The 21,580-nt window shown below is 41.5% G+C and overlaps 1 protein-coding gene across 5 annotated transcripts in view; it reads right to left on the reverse strand.

Moving 5' to 3' along the window:
• The window catches only part of Phactr2 (phosphatase and actin regulator 2), a 263,614-nt gene that overhangs the window by 77,405 nt on the left and 164,629 nt on the right, over positions 1 to 21,580 (reverse strand). For 3 of the 5 annotated variants that reach the window (XM_028779207.1, XM_028779211.1, XM_028779209.1), the window contains exon 2: positions 3,577 to 3,744. In XM_028779207.1, coding sequence (XP_028635040.1) covers positions 3,577 to 3,744 — 168 coding nt within the window. Of the gene's footprint in view, positions 1 to 3,576; positions 3,745 to 5,028; positions 5,082 to 21,580 lie in introns of those variants that run through there. The other 2 variants (XM_028779208.1, XM_028779210.1) reach the window with 2 other exon arrangements.

Consider the following 21,580-nt stretch of genomic DNA (forward strand, 5'->3'; position numbering starts at 1 on the left):
CCTCTCCCTCTCCCTCTCCCTCTCCCTCTCTGTGTGTGTAGATGGAGTTTTCTTATATAGCTCAGGCTGCAGAGTACATGCTTCAATGTACATGCACACAGTGCTTTCAGACATTCCCTCCCAGAATTTCCTGTGTCTCCTTGTGTCACTGAGCTGTACCTGATCTAGAGATAGGTGCTGAGTGTGGGAGAAAGTGGAAGCCGCAGGTGCCACGTGTTTTAGACCTCTTGGCTTTGATGGTAACATGATGCAAAGGTTGGAGGAATAACTGTTTAGATAGAGTGCTTGCTTGCATGTCTAACCTTGGGGAGGCACAAACGTGTTTAAAAATCCAAGGCCTGTGGATATAAATTAGTGGCAGGGTGGTTGTCTAGCACATGGAGGACCTGGTTTCCATCCTTAGGACTGAAAGAAATAAACAAAAAACCAAAGATGCAGAATCTATACTTGTATCCCTTTCCCGAAAACAAAACAGGGAGACAATTAGAAAGGAAAAAATATAAATGGCATTTTGAATAGTAAAGCCATGGAAGGGAGACAAGCTTGATTTAGGCCAGAGTGAGGAAGGCCTACTTTCCAAGATGAGACCCAGGAGAAATGGGTATGAAAGGGGTTTTGGAAAGGAGCAATCACAGAACTCCTTTGTTAGTCCAATCTGTGTAAGCTGTGGGGTTCACACAACACCAACCCAGACTAATGAATACTTTTCAGAATGTGTCAGCCATGAAAATACACTCGACTAGGGATGAAAAAGCAGGGTGTTCTCCTTCGTGAGAATGAGTCAGAGCTATGGGTAAATTTCTGCCCAGGAACAATGGCAAGAAACTGGAAGTCTGTGTACACACATGATCTGTCCCATAGATGAGGTGTTTCTTTGGGCTTCAAAGGAGCATTCCAATGCATGGGGGACTCAGGACCACTAAAACAGACAGGGGTTGGGAGCATGTGCAGTCCAAATGGCATTTACACAGTCATGTTAAAGACTATCCACTGCTAACTAAACACCCTCATGGATGGGAAAGGCTGTGTATAGTCAATGACTATGGAACACACGTGATGTCAGGCGAGGATGCTCAGGGACTGATGCTCAATAGTTACTTTTCTCTAAAGAAATTCACTGTTTTTCCCAGGCTCACATGCTGTAGACGACCCTGCTGGACTACACATGGCCTAGATCACATTCTAACAGCCTGGCTTTGCTATTTGAAATCGTTTTTAAAAAGAAGATAGCATTTTCTTGGTTATTTTGATTTTTCGGTTCCATCTCTCCTCTCAGCCTTTTTGGTTTGCTTAAGCTTCATGGATACTTTCTTCAGGTCTTAACAGAAATTAAAGCCTTAAAATAAACATACAAGTATGCAGAGGGCTATTTCATAATTGGAATAAATAACAAGGAAAGAGGAAGAAATCCTCTGTACATGTCCTTTCTAAGAAGGGGCATGTTAGTAGCTTCAGATCTACATAACGGGCAACAAAGATAATTGAGAGCCTCTCGTCTCCCTCAGCATCTTAATGTTGTAGTCCAAGAGACTTGCTCCCATCTTGAGTAACCATGGTAACTTGCAGAGCCAGACTCTAGCAACACTTGGGGAAACATGAGAGGAGCACTTCAGAAGGGCAACCTGGTTCCACCCACTCTTGAAAAACAGGGATAACAAGATGCCTAGCCAGGCACTATAATACCACGAGTCTTCTGAAGCCCAAGTACAGAATCAGGAAGGAAAACACGTTAGAATCCAGCTCATCTAATTCCTTAGATTTAAACAAAACAAAACAAAACAAAAACCAACCAAACAAACAAAAACAAAAAACAGGATCATCTAGTGTTTGGTAGAAAGGAAATCACTTCCTGGTCCTTGCTCAGCACAGAGCCCACCATCTCCCACTGGTTTTTCATCCAGGAAGCCCCTAGACACAGTAAAGGTCTCAGTACCCACTGCTCCCAATCCAAGTCTCTATCATTTTTCTACATTTTGTCCCTGTGGTATAAAGAAGGACAGTAAAACTCATGAGCCTACTGTCTACAAATGTCAAACTCCCAGCAATCTTCTTTTCTTCTGGGATTTTACAACTTCCCTCCTCCAAGACAATTCTGAAAGTATTCTCAGATATCATTTTTGTTCATCAGACAGCAAGTACTCAACTTTTCTACCTGGAAGTACAGCAGAGACACTTGTCTCCAGGGAGCTCTGCTGTCCCTGCTGCACACATTTGTGCTGTGTCTAGTATTTTCTATTCTGTTTCACAGTGCAAGGACACCAGGGCAGTCTTAGGGAGGCCCGTAAGATCTGCTCCGTGATCCTGCACATGTGCTGATGTTTGCAGACTAATGTGATGAGAGATTTTGATAAATTGTTTTGAACAGTAATCATGACGCAGGCTGGACTTATATCAAGAGATAAATGTCTTTTGCCCTAAAACAAAATTCCATGGACACCTACCATTTGTTTAGAGTGAGCTTAGAATCAAAACCAGTTTCCCCCACAAGTCATGTGAAAGGTACCAACCAATGAAATTCTTTTGATTGATTTTTTTTCATACAGGGGTCTCTTTTTCTCATCCATTCTTTATATATAATTTTATATGCATTAGTCTGAGGGTATCAGATCCCCTGGAGTTACAGACAGGTGTGAGCTGTCATGTGGGCCCTAGAAATTGAACCTGGGTCCTCTGGAAGAAGAGCCAGTACTCCTAACCTCTGAACCATCTCTCTCTTCATTTCATCTGTTCTTTTACTGTGATATAGGGTCTTGTTATGCAGCCCAGTCTGGCCTTCTGTTCACAGTTCTCCTGTCTCACCTTCTGATGGGTTGGGGCACATGCCATCATGCCCAGTCCAATGAAATACTTGATGTTCAATAAATCCACAAAGTAAATGACAACGGGATAATTTCCCATCATCTTTCCTAAAACAGAGACTACTGTTTTGTTCTAAAGACACAATGGGAATTTAAAATTAAAAGTCAACACGCCATTTTGTTCAGTCATTTAAATTTTGTTTCTGGAAAAACTACAACAAAGAAGACTTTTTTTTTTTAAGTTCTAAGCCAGGCTTGGTGGCACATGTCTTTAATCACTAGCATTAATCATTCAGCATTTAGGAGGTGAACTCAGAAGGATCAGGAGTTCAAGGCTAGCCATGGTGTGACTTCAAGGTCAGCCTATAACAAGATCCTGCTCAAAGAAATATATAGTTTTAATTAACAGATATGTCTCTCCTAGTAGCAATAGGTAGACAGCACACAACTCTGTGTATATGAAAAAGCAGGTGTTTGATGCCTCTACGCCCACAGATACCATCTCCATCCCCAACTTTCTACTTTACCTCTACTTTTTCATATGTCGGGATCTATATGAATTTTAAAAAATGTATTTTAAATTAAGGCTACATTAGAAAGCCAAAGTCAGAACAAAATTAGGGATAGTCAGAACTGTTGGATTGTTTATCCTTAAGTGAAGTAGTTTCATTTTAAATGCAAATACATATTCTTTCAGAAAAGGACTCATAAAATATGTGATTCATCTGATTGAAAACATTAGCCATTTATCATTTTGCAACTGTGATAGCGATCATACCTGCTGAGGTCTCTCTAAATTTGTCACTGGTCTTCTTTTTCCTCCATTTCCAAGGCTTGAAGATTTTACCAATGGTGGAGAGTTTCCCCTTTCTCTTGAAGGGAGGTGTCTGGGAACCTGCTGGGGGGCCATCTGAGTTTGCTATGGATGCTTTGTCTAGTCCGTCAACTGTATAAAGAAAAATCAAGTTAGAGAAAAGTTGCAATGAAAGTCTGAAACAGCACTATCTGTCTTTTCTTGGACTGTTAACAGCAACTTTCCTGCACTCTTTGGAATCTCACATAAAGTCTGTTTTGTCCCATTCTGCAGCTGGTAGGACTCCCTTGATATCAATCAGGGAATCAATCAATCATGAGTTATAGTCCCCCTAGGCAATCATTTTTGGGAAACAGAAGAGGAACAAGAGACTTACATAATAGGGCCAGACAAATAAAGAGCTGTGAACCACAGCCAAGACCCTCTGCAACAACACATCAGTACACATCAGAGCAGGAGTTGAGCTCTCTTGCTATCCCTGCAATAGGATGCTACTCCACAGATCGTTTGACATTCTCAGCAAGGACGTCACAGTCATGGTGCTGTGAAAACCATGGTTTCTCCTTCACATAATAAAGTGTGTGCTAGGAGGCTAAACTCTATTTGTATAATGCTAGCACTATTATGTGCCTCTGTTACAGCAAACTGTCAGTCTCGAATAAACTGGTAGCTATTGTTAACAGCAAAACTCTGTGGGAAATGTGGGCACAGCATGTGACAAAACATTATCTTCATATGCCTTCAGTATTTTATTATTCAGAGAGAAAAAAAAAACACACTCTGAAGTTGCCTTACACTAAATTCCAAACAGAAAGGACATAATAATGACCTATATCATCCCAACTCCAAATTTTAGTGGCAAAAAACCTAGACAATGACAGCCAATGGTTTTACTAAGTCTTTTTTATAAAATGGGTATTTGGACAAATACACAATCAGTTCAAGTCAACAAAACGTTAAGCGTTGAATCTAGGTGGCAGATTCGTTCAAATCTTTCATCTTCTCTGAAGTTTCAGAAACTTTTATAATAAAATATAAAGCGGGAAAATAAATACAAGTAGAATTTTCATAGCCAAATCTTCCTCTAAGTGTAAGATTGGATGGATCCCTGTTCCTGTTAAACCCATTCGTACAAACAACTTGAGTTCATTTCAGAAATACCATGCTGAAAAGGCCACATGAAGAGAGAATGCACTGTGTGGTTCCATTTTTTATCAATATTTCAAATAGGCAAAAGGAATCAGTGGCAAAATAAAACAAAGGAAAAAAAAAGAAATTCAGTAGCATTAACTGAAGAGACAAAACTGGGAGAGACAGAATTTATCTCAAAATTGGATGGATTATAGAAAACTGGTCACATATCTCTACGATTTTTTTACATTTTACTTTATGCAAAATTAAACTTAGAAAACTCACAGAGTGGAGTCTGACTGATATGCATGCTGAAGTGATTACAGATGAATTGTGCTGACATCCATCAAAGACAAAGGAATGGATAGATGGTGCGGTGGCTTGAATAGCTTTGGCCCCCTATAGATTCATGTGTTGAATGTTTGGCCCATAGAGAGCAGCACAATTAGGAGGTGTGGCTTGTTGGAGTAGGTGTGGCCTTATTAGGTGGAGTGTGTCACGGTTGGGGTGGGCTTTGGAGCCTCTTCCTATGCTCAGTCTCCGCCCGGTGTGGAAGAACGTCTCCTCCCGGCTGCTTTTGGATCAAGGTGTAAAACTCCTCAGCTCCTTTTCCTGCACCATGTCTGCCTGTACACTGCCATGCTTCCCTTCCCGCCATGATGATAAAGGACTTGACCTCTGAACTGTAAGCCAGCCCAAATGAAACGTTGTCTTGACAAGAGTTGCCTTGATGAAGAGTTGGTCATGATGTCTGTTCACAGCAGTAAACACAAGCTAAGGCAGATGAAATGAACAGATGAAAAAACAACCAAGCATAGCAAACTGCTCAGTTGTTAAAGCTCTGTGGTGAGGAGTCGAGGTCTATGATGAAATGTTTTCATCCTCTGTATAGTTCTGAAATTTTTCATAATAAAAACTATCTGGGGAAGGGACAAGGAATAAGAAACTTCAAAAGCAAACATTTCTTCTTCAAGGGAGATATTTTTACTCCTATTCCTTTTCTTAAGTATAAACTTGAAAAACAACTGCAACCCTGTGTGCTACTGGTTTTTAAAAAGATGATTATGAAGTGGAGAGAAAGCAGACCACTGTAAGATCTCAGAATCCCCAAATCTGGGTGCTGTGGGGACTTTAGCTTCATCTTCTTCTTAGCTGAAGAAATTAACAAACCAGATAGAGCAGTGGCATGGGCCAAAAGGCCTCAACAAAAGCCTGCTCTTTGTACCTACCATACGGGGAAAAAAGACAACCTGGGAAGACAGAAAAGTTTAGACCACAACTATTGTGTTCTGGCCAAACACCACAGAGGAAAATGTGATCATACATGCCAGCAAAAGCTAAATACGGGAGCAACGAGGCTTTCACTCTCGAGCCTCCAGCAAGGAGTCTGATGTCTCTGCCAGAGCCATGCTAACAGAAGACAAAACAAGAAGACCTTCATGCCTACTAGCAGGTAAGGAAGCATCCTCCACAGTGCCAGTGGAAACTATGTGTGGAGCCTACATATTTACCCCATGCAGCAACTGGGGCTATGTTAAACCCTGTCCACTGGGCATTCTACCCCTGCTAGATACTAATGAGGACCTTCATATAGAGGGCGTCAACATGAACCTGGATTTTCACCTCTATGCACGAGTGGCAAGCTGGCACTCACTGCTCACTTGCACAAGTGTTAGATGAAGTCAATAGAAGCAGAAGGTTGAAATAAGAGGTGGACTCTCATGACATAATACATAAAAAGTTAAAATTGTGGTTTTAAAAAAAATCCCCTGACATATGAAGAGCCAAGAAAATTCCAAACGGAATGAACAACATCAATCAATAGTTACAACATGGAGACCACTGAATCTGCATGCATTTTCCTTCCAATGGCGAGTCCTGTTCTTCTCTGTCTACTCTGATCCCAGATGCCACCTAGGCAGAGGTACCATGGGCTTCTGTAAGTGACCCTAGCCCACTTGCAGCCAGACTCCTACAGAAGGAGACATGGAGATGGGATTCTGTACCCTAAGTCAAAGGGAAGCCCCAGCAGAGAAGTAAACCCTTCACCTCTACGCCTGTTCAGCTGCCTACTATGAGCTACAGGACAAGGCACTGAGGAAGCAAATGTGTGCTTTTTCTTCTTCACGAGGCTTGATATTTGGAAAAGATGGATTTTGAACAAGTTGGCTGTTGTAAACTATAGAAGAGCTGACTCGTGCAAACAGAGGAACTAATGTTTCCGTCTGAGATTCATCTCTGTGGCTACAGACCAACACCAAGTTTGCGCTTACTTTCTTACACTGGAGAGGGAACCCCATCATCCAGACCACATAGGTGGTTCTTTGGCACACCATAAAAATTGAGATGTCCATCCGAACCAGTGAAGCCTGGTCTACTTTACACTTGTAAGCAAAAATGGATAAAGTTAAAAAAATGCAGCAATTTACTTGATGACAAAGATTCACAGGTGAAGTGAAATGGTTGATGAATTAACAAAACCAAAACTACTGTGTTAAATTCATGACAGCATAAGGAATGATTAACACCATCTTCTCTCTTGTACCTTCAGTCCTATCTTTATCTCAAGTACCAAAAGTAGAGGCCTGTGCCAGCAGCCACAGGGGTGTGTGCACATGCATGAGTGTGCACATGCACATGCTTGTATGTCTCCCTGGCAGAATGAATCTACTTGTTTTTAGAACTGGTAGACTCTTACTTAAAATCACCCTTACTGTTAGACACTGTATGATGGCACAGTTGGCCTTTGAGATTCTCTTAAAGCATGACAGAACACAGAAGTATGGGCAGAATAAATCTTTTCCAGGAACCTAAAAATTGGGAGCACCACTGATATTTCTATGCTTCTTCCTTTGAACAAACTCATCATCAAAAATCCCTCTGAAATTTTCTACAAATTCTTCCATCTAAGTCCAATAGAGCTTGCATTTACACACGGAGGAGGGCTGTACCCGATTTAGCTGTTTTCAATATTAATCTTCACATACTTTCCTGTTGGGTTTTTTTTCCTCTGCTCTTCTTATATATATAAGAGATCTGGTCTATGTAGACCAGGCTGGCCTTGAACTCATAACCCTCTTCCCCTGCCTCCTAAGTGCTGGGCTTACAGGAGTAGATCACAAGCAATAATAGTCTACTTTCCTGTTAGTCATCACCTTCTGGTTCATACTAGAGACTTACATTTTTAAATGTAGCACGTTCTGAAACGCAGTCTTGTGCTCCCTGGATGTGGAGATTTTACATGTGAGCTATTTCCTAGAGAAGTCAGCCCACACCACTGGGCTTCCTCACATTACCAACTGGTAAGGCTTCAAAGAGCACATGCAGTCTTTATTTTAAATTAAACAGAAACTCAAGCAAACTTAGCACAGCCATGACCATATAACTCAAAAAATAAATGAAGCTTCATAATTACTACATTAAAATTGTGAACTTTGGTGTTCTTTCCTCTGAGACCTAAGAACAGACAGGGCTTCTTAGACAGGGCCAACTATTTAGTGCAAGAGTTTATAGGTCTTTAAAAACAATATTTAGTGTTTTATGATATGTCAGACACCCGTTTTCCACACACACAATCATTTCAGTCACTGAGAAAATGAGGCACAGTATTCCATTCATAAATCTAGTAACTGAAAGGTCACTCAGAAAAGAGCCCCAGTGAAAGATCTGGTGCTGACTTGGGGCAAGCTGGCAGCCACCTTGTGAAAAAGTCGTTGAAAAAGATGGTCTCAACTTTCTCTAAATACTCTTAAATACTTGCAGGTGACGTTGACTGCATTTATAAAATCCAGTAATAACAAAACCAGACAGAGATCATATGTGCTGTTTACACTTTACTAAGCCCACACTTTTGAGGAAGTTAAAAAGCAAAAACAAAAATACGCAAATCAAACCTTTATTCCCTTAAAATATGGCTTCAGACATCTTTCCTTTCGTGCACACATGTGTGGCCATTCAATCATTATGATTATATTAAAATTATCACAATAGAGTTTTACTATGATTTTTTTGTGTTTCCATTTCAGTTCTACCACTAACTTTTACAGTCACAGAAAAGACAAGTGTAGTGCAAAAGGAAGATTTACTATACCTCCCCCATTTACAAAGAGCATAGGGAAGATTTAACTACACCCCTGCAATGAAGTGAAGCAATGGCCTTGTACATGTGTCATACATGAGGGCAGACCTATAGAACCAAGTGGATAAAAAGGTCACAGTCAATGGAGGCTACAAGCAACAAGACATCCATGATGACAATGTATAAGGTAGCCAATGGGCTATCCTTGACCCATTAATCACAATTTACATTAGTTTGAACCAAATCTCTTCCCTTCTTTGGAAGTAAGATGATTGGTCTATGAAGAAGAGGAAAAGAATCAACTATAGGACATCCCATCTGGGCATAGGCTAGAAAGCTCTGTATGTATATGGTAAGATGCTACACAAGTAAGCAAGTAGATGGCTGATGGTGGGAGTTACAGATAGAGAAGTGGAAATATAGAATGTTCTACACGACATCAATGACAGTTGGGACCTTAACTGCATAAACTCACGTTGTGCAAGCTAGGCAGACAGGAAATAGATTACCAGCATGGACATACACACTGCCAGGCACTCTCGTATGTTCTTTCTTGGTTCCTGATAGTGTTCTTCAATAAAGGGAAAATCAAGAAGTCCATTCTGTACAGAAATGGTTACTTCTGGGGTTGGGACACAGAAACATTAGATGAGCCTTTAGCATCTTATATTGCTAGGAGGTAAGAGGATACTGTAAACAAACTGAACAGTGGATGTCAGAGAAACATGGGCAAGAACACAAAGGAGATTCAAAGCCAAATGTTTGAATAATTTGAGCAAACTAAATAATATAGTACTAACTTATAACCCAAAATATAAAATAAATGTCTGTGGTTCCACACTTACACAAATAAATATTAAATAAATAAATATAGGACAAAAGGAATCTGTACAGATGAGTTTATCTTCCCATGGCTTAAATGCTACCACAGTGCACTTCCTTCTAAAAAGTAGAAGTGTGGGACTTCATAATAAAGGCCACTGAATCACCTCACCCAAGGTGAGCAAGGTCATTGTCATCTATGATATTGTGCTTACAGTGGCATCCTTCATATGTTGTGATCGATCTGGATCTTCAAAACTCACGAGCCAGAGACATTATGAGAACATGTCAGAGGAGGCCAAGTTGAGGGACATGTCTGATATACCTGACTGATGGACCTCAGACAAACAAGGTAATTAAAAACAAATGGAGTCTGAGTAACTGACAGTGAGAGGCCATGACATGGGTCTTTAGTGGGATCCTCCATCAAACACAGTGACACCAAGGAAACACTGTTGAGATTTTAATAAACTGTAGTTTGTAAGAAGGTGCCACTGTCTGTCCTTTGGTTCCAATAAGTTTATTACATACACCAGAGACTAAGAGCAAGAGAAAATAAATACAGCAGCATATGAGAATCTTTCCACACTTTCTGCAAATCTAAAAGTATTTTATTTTATTAAAAAAATACATGTCCATGTCTGTATGTTTCAATGTGTGTGGTGTGCACACCTATGCACCCACTTGCAGACCTGAGGTGGACACTGGGTACCAGGCTCCATCTATCTCTATCTTATTCTCTTGAGCCAGGGTCCCTCCTTGAGCCTAGGGCTAGGCTGACAGCCAGCAGCCTTCAGTGGTCCTCCTATCTCTGCTCATCACAGTACTAGGGGTCCAGGCACAAACTATCACGTCCCCTTTTTTTGTGGATGCTAGAAGTTCAAACTCAGTTCCTCATGCTTCTGTAACAAATAATCTTACCCACTGGGTCCCAAATCCAGAACTATTCTAAAAGACAAGTCATATTTAATGTATCATAGTCACCCACGAGGTAAATAAACTTAGAGATCTGTATTTTTAGGGTCCTTTCTGCTCTAAGAGGCATGGAAGGGTGCACGGAAGGTTTCTGCCCCTTAGGATTTTTGGGAAATAACATTTTCCAGTTGTCCATCTTCCTTCCCTTCCCTAATACTTTCACTTCACAGTATTTTGGCACTGAGGGTATTTAAAGACGTTCATTATGCTATTTCAGCATGTTTTAGTACATGACTTACTCAAATTAAGTGGTAGTCAATATTTTCTATGAGTGGAGAATGGGGCCACTGTCCACACCACATCAGGAGTACTTACTCATAGTCATAGGGAGGCCAGATACAGAGGGGAGAGTCCAAACTCATCCCCCAACACAGCGCGCATACCTCTAATGCAAGGAAGGTTGTCACATATAGTGGATACAGAGTGACAAATTCAGGATAAAAAGTTTCCCTGTCCTTTATTTTTAAGTCACTGAGGTCATTTTAATGATAAACTGTTGACACTCAAAGGCAAATTCAAAGGGCTTAAGTTTATTCTGTAACAATCAAGCACCTCCTTTCCCATGATGAGAGAAGAGTCGGACAACTAAGGAAAAGAAAGCCTGAGGTTCGTGCTTCTGTCCCTAGGCTCCTGAGAAGCAGAGAGCACGAGCTATTTATTCATTGGCCCACATTGGGTTCTTTTGCTCTCCCAACAGCCAGAAGTACTGAGTGCCCCAGAGATGGAGAACTGACCTGGGATCGGGCATTCGGTGTGCACGTTTACGTTCACAGACAAAGATTAAAAAAGATATTGAGTAAGTAATATAAAAGTTACTCTGCTGCAGTAACACAAGAGTTAAATGTCAGAGTTTGGATTTTAAGTCATAGCCAGCTGCCTCTAACACTAGTAATCCCAAGCAGTTTCTTACAAGGAAAGCTGGCTTTAATTCAGCACTATGTACCTGGAAAATCCAGGGAGATCACAGAGCCAATAGAGCCAGCTTCTTGCTCACTCTCTGCTGAGGAAGCAGACATAGCCAGTGGGCCATGCAAACCAAAACCAAAAGTGGACTCACAGGAGGAAGGAACCAGCTCCAGTTGAGTGTGCTGGGTGTGTTTCTTAGGAAGGGCTGTGACCTGGGGTCATTAGATGAGGGAACAAATACCCTGCAGGGAATGATTCCAGGATGGCTGAGCTTTTAAACGAAATGCAATGCAAATTCGAAGCTTCTTGCAATTGCTGGGCTGCGCTCGCAATAGACACATGAAGCGTATTTATGGGAAAATATGAACAACTTATAAGGTAATGTTTTTGACCAAATGAAATGATCAAATATGAAGTGTTCAAAGATAAACAGGAGTGTTTTGAACATCACATAAACTGCAGATGCAAAGTGTCGGTCATCTGATTCCTAGTCAGGAGACTTCCCCTCCACCAGGCTGTCTGCATTAGAGTATCTGAGCATATCCAGTGAACGAGAGGCATCTCCTGGTATCTCTCAAGCAGCCAACTGTAAACTAGAAAGCAAAGCAGGCATTGCACAACCAGGATAGCCAGTAAATCTTGGTTACTGTTCTGGATTTTGATCACAAAATTGGGCTGGTGAACTGCAAGCCAGAAAGAGGTCTGGACCCCAGACCAACTCAGCTACTTCAGCAGGAGCCTTGCAACCTTGAGTGAGGACCCCGATTTTTCAACACTGTAAGTTAGGAGACTGGGCTAAGTGATCTCACGGTGCCTCTCCAGCTACTCAGGGTTCTCTTGGTTCTCAACTTGCTTTAGCTGAGTCACATTGACGACCAGCTCTGAGTGCCACAAGGAACTCAGTGTATCACTCATCACTACAGGACAGGGAATAGGTCCTATTCACCTTGTTGCATTTAATCCAAGAGGAAGGGGAAGCCCAGAGAATCAGGTAACTTGTCCAAAGTCATACAGCTGCAAAGACAGAGCTCTGGTTTGCCTCCAGAATGTTCTTTACATAAAACAGGGAGCGCTGTTGTGTGTGAGAGTAGATCTCTGTTTCAAAAGAATGTAGGATATAAACTCAGAGAGTGCATCAGAACTCGGTCTTGCCCTCAGCCATGTGCTTGGACTTGTCCAGAGTTGGGGAAGGTACTGTTTCAATCTCTCAAAAAATGTCCCATGCCAACACAGTTCACTCACACTTGTTGCAGGCACAGTGTAGTGCCAATTTAATAGACATTTTTCTCTTCATTTTCCATTGAGTCTACTCATTTCATTGTACAGAGAATCATTATTTACCATAAAATTAATTCTAAAAATTCAATACTATAAATTTTTAAACTTTAAAAAAAAAAACAAAACAAAAACAGAAGCGGCCATTCCTTCTAAATTCCCAAAGGGAAATGCTACTAAAAACTTCCATCTGCCTGTTAAGCACTGACAGAAAATTCCAGAGTTTAAACTTGTGGCCCAGCGTGTAGGATAGTCTGTTTGTGCAGCTGTGTGACATCCTGATTCATGGACATGCACGGCATCCCCAAGACTTGCTACAGGATATTTCACAGATTAAATAAAGTCATTCATGTATGGGGACTAAAGGAATTCTGATGGCGCGGGCAAAGGGTCATTTTGCGAATGGAAAAAAAGAAATCAACTTTAATTTAAAAAAGTATTTTAATATTTGAAAACCATTACAACCAGTATAAGCAAAGGTTTCTTTTCCAACAGATGAGGAGTTTGTATGGGAACAAGAAGTTAAAGGAATGAAAACTAAGACAGGAACCAACCAGTCTGACCTTGCTTCCCTCAGGCTCTTACCATCTCCTAAAGCAACTCCAGAGTCTGGAATGAATGAAGGGTTGCTATGCTTGGGAAAAGGAAGAAAAATTCTGCATATTGTTTGTGGACAATCTGCCAAGTAAGACAGAATTTCACCTCATTGGTTTGAGGATAATGATCACCCTGTTTAGGCTGAGCACACACAGATGGATGAAAATTAGGGGAGAAAATGAAAGGTCTTATATATAAACTATTAAGCTAAAAAATGTAGCCCTGGTGATGTGGGTATATAATCACAGATATACAGGAAGCCAAGAGGATTTCAAGTTCAAATTCTTGCTGGGCTGCAGACTGAATTTAATAGTAGTCTGGATGATTTGGTGATACTTTATCTCAAAATAAGAAGTAAATAAAAAAGGACTAGGGAAGGGACTGGGGAAATTGCCCAGTTAGTAATGTGCTTGCTAGACAAGTTTGAAAGCCTGAGTTTGGAACCTCAGTACCCACATCAAAAGCTGGGTGTGACAGCAGCTCTTTATCCCAGTACTGGGGAAGTGAAGGCAGAGGACTTCTGGGACTTGCTGGATAGCTTAGCAGAATAGTAAACAGCAACATAGCAGAAGCAATAGAATAGAAGATTTCTGAAGGGAGGGATTTGACTCGTTCTTTTATTGTAGTTCAAGATTTCATAGGCATATCAAGTTTGTGACAATAATTAAAATATATAAATTGTTTGCAAACATTTATACATCAGTTGGTTCTTCGTGAAGGTGGTCTCTATACTCAGTGAGAGACTGTACCAAAAATAACACACATAGTGATGATGACTCATGACAATGGCATCTGCAAGCATGTGCCTGTGTGTGTGTGTGTGTGTGTGTGTGTGTGTGTGTGTGTGTGTGTGTATGTCTGTACAGGATTGGGATATAGACCAGTGGTAGAGTGCCAGCCTAGTATGTAAAAGGCCCTAGGTTCAATTCACATTATTTTAATAAACACAAAGGTACATAAATAAAAAGAAAATCTAGTGAAATAGCATCATTTTAAAGTCCCTGGCCAAATTTTGATTCACACAGAATCATGAAAAGTTCCCCAGAGGATGAACAGGACAGAAATATCAACAGATCCCAAAAGAAAGGTGGGTAAGATCTCTTAAAATGTTTTATCATATCTAGGTATCTATCTGTGTATCTATCTTTCTATCTGTCTATCTATCTATCTATCTATCTATCTATCTATCTATCTATCTATCCATCCATCTATCTATCTATATATCTTCTATCATCTCCAACTATTACCTAGCAACCTCATAAAGTCCCCAACAAAGGTATCTGCTCAGAAACTGGTGGCCACACATAATACTGGATTATTTCCCAGAGACAGATGTGAACTTTGCAGGCATATAGAGAGAAAACAGGATGCTGGAAGATAGATCCCACAGAGGAGAATTTATGTCGATTTGTCATGCAGAGTCCCAAGGCTGCAGATTTATATCCTTGTACAAGTCCAGCCTAAGAGATGAGTGCAGACAAGCCAGGCATTTGGACTTGGAGAGGCAAATGGAAAAGGACTGAGGATGATGAATGGATCTCAGGGACACAGCAGAGGAAGAAGAGGAACTGCTAGAGGTCTCCACGGCCTCAACCTCTCCAGAGTGTGGGAGGTGTCAGGCGGAGAGTGGACTTAGGGGAAATACTGTTAGGCCGTGTTTAGATCCCATGAACTTCAGGTGTTGGCAGGACATTTGGGGGAAAATGTCCAAAGACGGTCAGAACTGCATTACTGACACACTAGGCAAGAAGTTGGAGTTGAATTTGGTGGAATCTTCCAAACAAAAGCAGCTGCAGAGGGATAAAGATAAACTCAGAGAAACAATTACATTGGGAACAGGCAAGCTTTGTGCAATAAGAAACCTTGAACTTTTTTTGGCACCAAGAGTGATTGAGCCCAGGAAAAGATCTGTTTGCTGTTTGTTTAAATGCATAAAGTGTGAAGGGTGCTGAAGCACATGCATGGTCTGAGGAGAAGGCCATGGGGTTGGAGAGGTGAGAAAGTTCAGGGAAGAGGGCTACAAAGTTGTGCTAGCCAGAATGCTAGTCCAGCCACACACAGACCATAGGGAGACTAAATTCCTTAGTGTGGCAACAAGACTTGCAGTGGTGGGGAGAATCTCATCTGGTGACTATGAGGTGACCAGGGGGTCAAGAGATGATGTCAGCAAAGGCATGTTCAGGAACACTCACCAGATGACACAACTTCACATGATGTACACAACCCTAGAGCAAGATGGTGGCAAGTAGCATGGAGAGCCTGGGAGAGGGCACTAATTTTGTGTAGGGCTGCCACTAAAGAGCGCTGTGTGTGTAGGGGTGAGGCTGGGCTGGGATGTAGCTCAGTTGGTCCACTACTAACCCAGTTCTCATAAACCTCTGGCCTCCATCTCCAGTGCTATAGCACCCAGGAGTGGTGGTACACACTAGCAATACCAGAAATCTAAAAGATACAGGAAGATTAGAAGCTCAAGATCATCCTTGGCTACTTAGTGAGTTCAAGGCTAGCATCAAGTACACAACTACCAGGAAAACAAACAAATTAATAATAATGAAAAAGTTGGGGGAGGATTATTGTTAGAAAGCAGTTAACCAGGGAAAGCTGGGTTTGGGCTGACGAGAAAAGGAAGACGTCTACAAAAAGACGGAGGTGTGGAAGGAAGTACCGACTACAGAATGGAAGCACTTCGTCACGATTAATTTACCGAGCAACTCTTACAGAGAAGGGACAGGGATGCTGAACTCTTTCCTCAGCAGGCAGGATCTCTGCCTGAGGAAGCTGAGAGCCAGCAAGGGAGGATGCGGACAATCAAGTGCCACTCGATGTGGACCTATTGTGTGTGAGAAGGGCAGGCAGACTAGTGCTGCTGGGCCCACAGTGATGCCACTGAGGGCTCCCATGACAGGCACGACACTAAGCGGACTCCAAACTATGAGTCATGATTTGGAGTGAAATTACTCAAGGGCTTTAGCCTAATTTCATCACGCTGCCTAACAGGTGGGGAAATACCCTGTTCAAATTAAACAGGAAGCTATTGAAAAGTAGCAGAAAGGGATTAACATTCCATAGTTTGTACAGCTAGTTCTCCTGAGAGGGAGGAACAATCCCACCAATTAAAAATCATCTTATAACAATGATGCCTTTACTGCTGATTTCGACTTTTTTCTTTCCAGTATAGCCATTAAGGGTATTCTACTTGCAAACTATGCCATTTTGGTTTCTCTCTTTAAAATGGCATGTGGGTTCAGGGAACATTTTGGCAAACAAATTGTACCAGCTGCACTTGGGTATAACCCCAAACTCAAAGCCCCTGAGTCCAATCTGGACACTATCCAGGCAACTGGTTCATTCCAAAATTCTTTTCTCATAGCGTGATTATTAAGAATTTCAATACCGAAGGCACCCTAAACATGTATGAGAAAGCTGGGGACTCCATCTGCAACTGAAACTTGCAAGCAGCTAGATGCAATTGACTGATGTCTTCAAAAGACATACAAATAATTTAAATTGCTGCTATTAAGTGGGCAAGGAGGGGGAAAAGCTATTTCCTTTCTTAAAAACGTGTGTGTCATGTCAATGGTCACGAGTGCACATGTGCACATGGCCACGCCAGATGATCAATCTCACACGTCGTGATGTGGGTAACATCTACTTTATCTTTATTACTTCTTTATTGAAAACAATTTTTCTACACAATAATTCTGATCACAGGGGACTCCTTCAGCTCCCCTACATCTGTTCCACGTCTCTACGTACCCAACCCTGCCCCTTCTCTCTCTCTTTAGAAAACAAAATCGGCAAAACATTGAATAAATAAAGCAGAATAAAACAAAACAGGAAAAATAGAAAAAGCATGAGAAACACACACACACATACATACACACACACACACAGAGAGAGAGAGAGAGAGAGAGAGAGAGAGAGAGAGAGAGAGAGAGAGAGATGCACACGGACGTGTATATACTCACAAAACCCATACAAAACATAATAGGAGAAACCATAAAGCATAAGACCTGTAATGTTAAAAGTAAGTCCAAACATAACATTATGAGACAAAACATCTCCCAAAGACCACTGAGTCAGTTTTGTGTTGACCAGCTATGGCTAGGCATGTAAAACTCTGTTGAAAAAAAAAACTGATTTTTTTTTCCTTGAGAGCAGCTGTCAGCTGGAGCTAGCTTACAACCATTTACTTCATTTTTGAAGACAGGGTCTGTCACTCTCACCAATGAGGCAAAGCTGGTTTGGCCAATGAGACCAGGGATGCACCAGCCCACTTCCACCTCCCCAGCACTGGATTTCCAGTAGGTGCCGCCACTCCTGGCTTTTTGTTTCGTTGGCTCTGTAGTTTGAACTCAATTTCCCCATGCTTGTAAAGCAAGCACTTTACTATGGGAACCATCTCCCCAGCCCAGGGCCATCTTTGTATAAAGAAGAAATCCGTCCCCTTACCTTCTAGACCTATCAGGTCAGGAGCCAAATAAGTTTCCTGGCCTTCCATACTGTACCTATGTCACAGAAAGTTCTGGTTAATGTTTATAAATAAATAGCTAACCCAGGGAGGAAATGTGGCGGATATTTCCCAGAGCCTGGCCTAACTGGGTCATGCCTTATTTTATCAGGTCTCCAGGAATTTTTACTCAGAGGAAATTATTCCCAACAGTGTGTTCCTGTAGGACTCAAAATATTTTGAAAGATAATATAACAAACACTAATGCCTGAAACTAGAAAACTATCAAAGACAGCAGGAAGGATGATAAACACTCTTAAGAATGGTTTAGACTTGGCTGACACATTTCTTCAGGTGAATAAAAGCTTAATTGCGGCTTGGAAAGGATTGTGGAGACACTTCATCAAAGGCAAATAACTGAAAACCATCCAGAAGGATCTTTATTGAGAAATCTCTACTTCCCCTCATGGTGAGAACTAAACAGTAATTTCTTCATGAGCACATTCGCAGTCACGCCACTGACAGCTCCAAGCTTCTCTAAACATGCCTAAGGAAGAGCCTGAATTCTTCAGTTTCACCTCCTTCCTTCTAACTAGGGGGAGTCAGTAAAAAGGTATCTTCATGATTAAAAAAAAAAAGCTAGAAAGAAGCCAGTACTTAGAAGGCAGAAACAGGAAAATCTTGGACATCTAGGACAGCCTGCTCTATATAGAAACCGCAAGACAGCCAAAGCTATGTAGAGAAACCTTGTCTGGAAAAACAATAGCAAAATAAACAAACAAGAAAAAAAATAAAAGAGAACCTAGAAGGAATTGGAGTGGGAGAGGAAGGGGTGGAAATTATGTAAATACAGAACTCAGGTATGAAATTCTAAAATCACAAGTTTTCTAACCTAAAAAGATCAACATAAAGGCATATTGTCGATGTACACAGGAACGGGATCTCCCTTGCTTTTTTCTCTCTGCTTTGTTAGGTATCACAGAGGAGACTCCGAATCTCACAGACAACCAAGAAACCAAGCCCAACTGTACACTGTATTTTAACCTAAAATTAAAATTTTATTTTCCCATTATTATCGATGGCTCAAGTCAATACTTGATTTTCAAGCCACTAAGTACTCGAGAAACCTGTTGACCTCCAAGATGAACCTGTTCCAGGGCTGTGGTGAACGGCTGGTGACGTGCTATAATGTGCTCAATGTCCTTCTTTCAGACTAACGATCAGCACAGGGTTTCTGACACAATCTCAGGAGAGCTCACCACCTCTCCTATCCTGAAAGTCAGCCTGCTGCCGCTTAACTCTAGACTACAGTGTTCAAAGAAGTCTGCGAACCGTCTGCCTTCTTTAATCCTGCAGCTACTTGGCAACCCAGTATGTCTTTGGATGTTTTCGAAACCAAGAGATGATCACTTTTAGTACAAACACAGACCTATGAGGAAGATGAAGGGAAACACGGATTCCAGACCCAGAGAGATTTAAATTGAATAATCTGAGCTTTTGTGTCCTAACTGCTAACTTTAGGCAAGTAATCCAACCTCATGGAGTCTTCAGATAGATAGAGTTCGCAGAAATAATAAATGTGAACCAGTAGAAATGGGTCCAACGAAAAGTTTGAGGGAATGAAAGGAGAGTTGGCTTATGGCTCAGAGTATTCAGGGCAGTGAAATTTCTTTGAAAGATATTTGTTTTTTGTCCTCTCATAGAAGTCTCCAGGAAACCAAAAACACACTCATAAACCAGACTCCCATACACTCATCCAAACATCTCCGCATTCCCCAGTGTTCTCAAGACAACCCATGTAAGACACACAGGAAGTAAAGGCCCTCAATTAAAGAAAAGAGCCACAAGAGAACAGTTGTCATCACCTACAGCATCAAGAGGGTTGGCTGTTTCCCACCAGCTGGGAAGTTGTTAAATTCATTGTTATGCTCATGGCTGGGGGAGGGGGTGAGAAAGGCAAACTAAAAGTTATTCTAGTCAAAAGACTGGTTGATCACTTAGTTGGCAGAGCACTTAGTCAACCCTGCAGAACACCCAACCAGGAACTGTCCCTGTCTAATCAGATACAAGCTGCCGATGTTGCTTTGGCTTTTCTGAAAAGCTTGTCCTTTATCAAGGCGTTGCTACAGCTGCCAAACATAAGGAAGTTGCAGCTTACTCTTGTTTCCAAATATGTTGAATGTCAAAATCTAAAGAGAATTTTTTTTCTTTTTCATGATTCCATTAACTTCAGATACTTTACAGCCACCTGTAAGGCCACATACAGGACTAAGTCCAGAGGAACTCCACTACAGGAATGGCTTGGCTAAGAAACAATCATTAATGCCTTTGGTTAATTATGTACCCTTCAATTTCTAAGATCTAACAAGAGTCTGGCACTCTTTCTTGCCTCTGTCCCCAGGAATGGAATACCCAGCAATAAACCTAAGTTTGTATTAGCACTGTAGGTTCACAAGCAACTATTAAGATCTTCCCTGTATCCTATCTAGGACTTCATTTGCAAGCTTCGGGATGCCAAGTTTTGACTCTGAAACAGTCTTGGAGCCAAGTAAAGTGTTCTTCCTTGGGAATAACCAAGGTTCTGTGACTCTTAACCTTCCTCAGATTGAGCGCTCAGCACATTCTAACCATTGAGGAGCCTTAAAAAGACTAAACCAAGAGAGATTAACACACTTGGATGCTTGGCTAAGAATGTGTGCATCCTCACTCTGATGCTCAATCTCATCAGTACATGGACTCAAGTCAGGGCCCAAGATAACTGGATCCTCCATGGAGCTGTGGGGAATGCCTTGCTTCCCAGCCACACAAAAGTCTGACTTGCTTCTAGGTAATTCCTGGTCTAAGAGACGCCTATAAACTTAAGTCATGTGGGCAAGGAAGGTGGCTCAGTGGTAAAAGCACTGCCTTCTAAGCATGAGGACGTGAGTTTGGATGCTCAGTTCCCATATACAGCTGGACACGGTATCCAGTATATGTAATCTCAGTGCTCCAACGGGAGCTGAGAGGCAGAGACAGGAGAATCTTGGGAGTTTCTAGGCCAGCTAGTCTAGTGCACATATGTAGGAGCAAGCAACAGAAAAGAAGGACCAATACCTGAGGTTGCCTTCTGACCTACAGACACATACACATGTATAACACACACACACACACACACACACAAACACACACAGGCGCCCGCACCACAAAATAAAAGTAAAATTCAGTCATTCATGAAGTTACTGAAGATTTTTGAAAGCTTTTACAAAAGGAAGAACACTGTTGCATCTAATCTTACCACTGTGTTTGATCAGCCTGTTGAGGGGCAGTTTCTATTTTAAATGAGTCTTCAACCTGTTGGATGCTGTCAAACACTATCGCCATTTCTGTTACAGCACAAATAAAACACCTACAGGATTCGGTGGAGCATTTCTGTGAAATTAGGAAGAGATTAGACACCATTGTGGAAAACGTACTAGGTGTTTTACAATATAGAGGGCTGGGGAACACAATTGTAGCTCTGGGGCAGAATGCTTGCTTAGCACCAGCCACCTAGGAAACAAACCCGAGAACACAAAGCGTATGGACAAAATTCCAGCATAGTCGGCCACAAACACAACATCCTTGAATTACCAACATGCTTCAATGAGGCTGCCGCATTTACGGAAAGAACATTCTTATTCTGTCTTTATTTGGTCAGGTTTTTAAATTCTCTCTCTCTCTCTCTCTCTCTCTCTCTCTCTCTCTCTCTCTCTCTC

The sequence above is a fragment of the Grammomys surdaster genome, unplaced genomic scaffold (genome assembly GCF_004785775.1).
Source record: "Grammomys surdaster isolate TR1022 unplaced genomic scaffold, NIH_TR_1.0 348, whole genome shotgun sequence".
NCBI classification, from domain to species: domain Eukaryota; kingdom Metazoa; phylum Chordata; class Mammalia; order Rodentia; family Muridae; genus Grammomys; species Grammomys surdaster.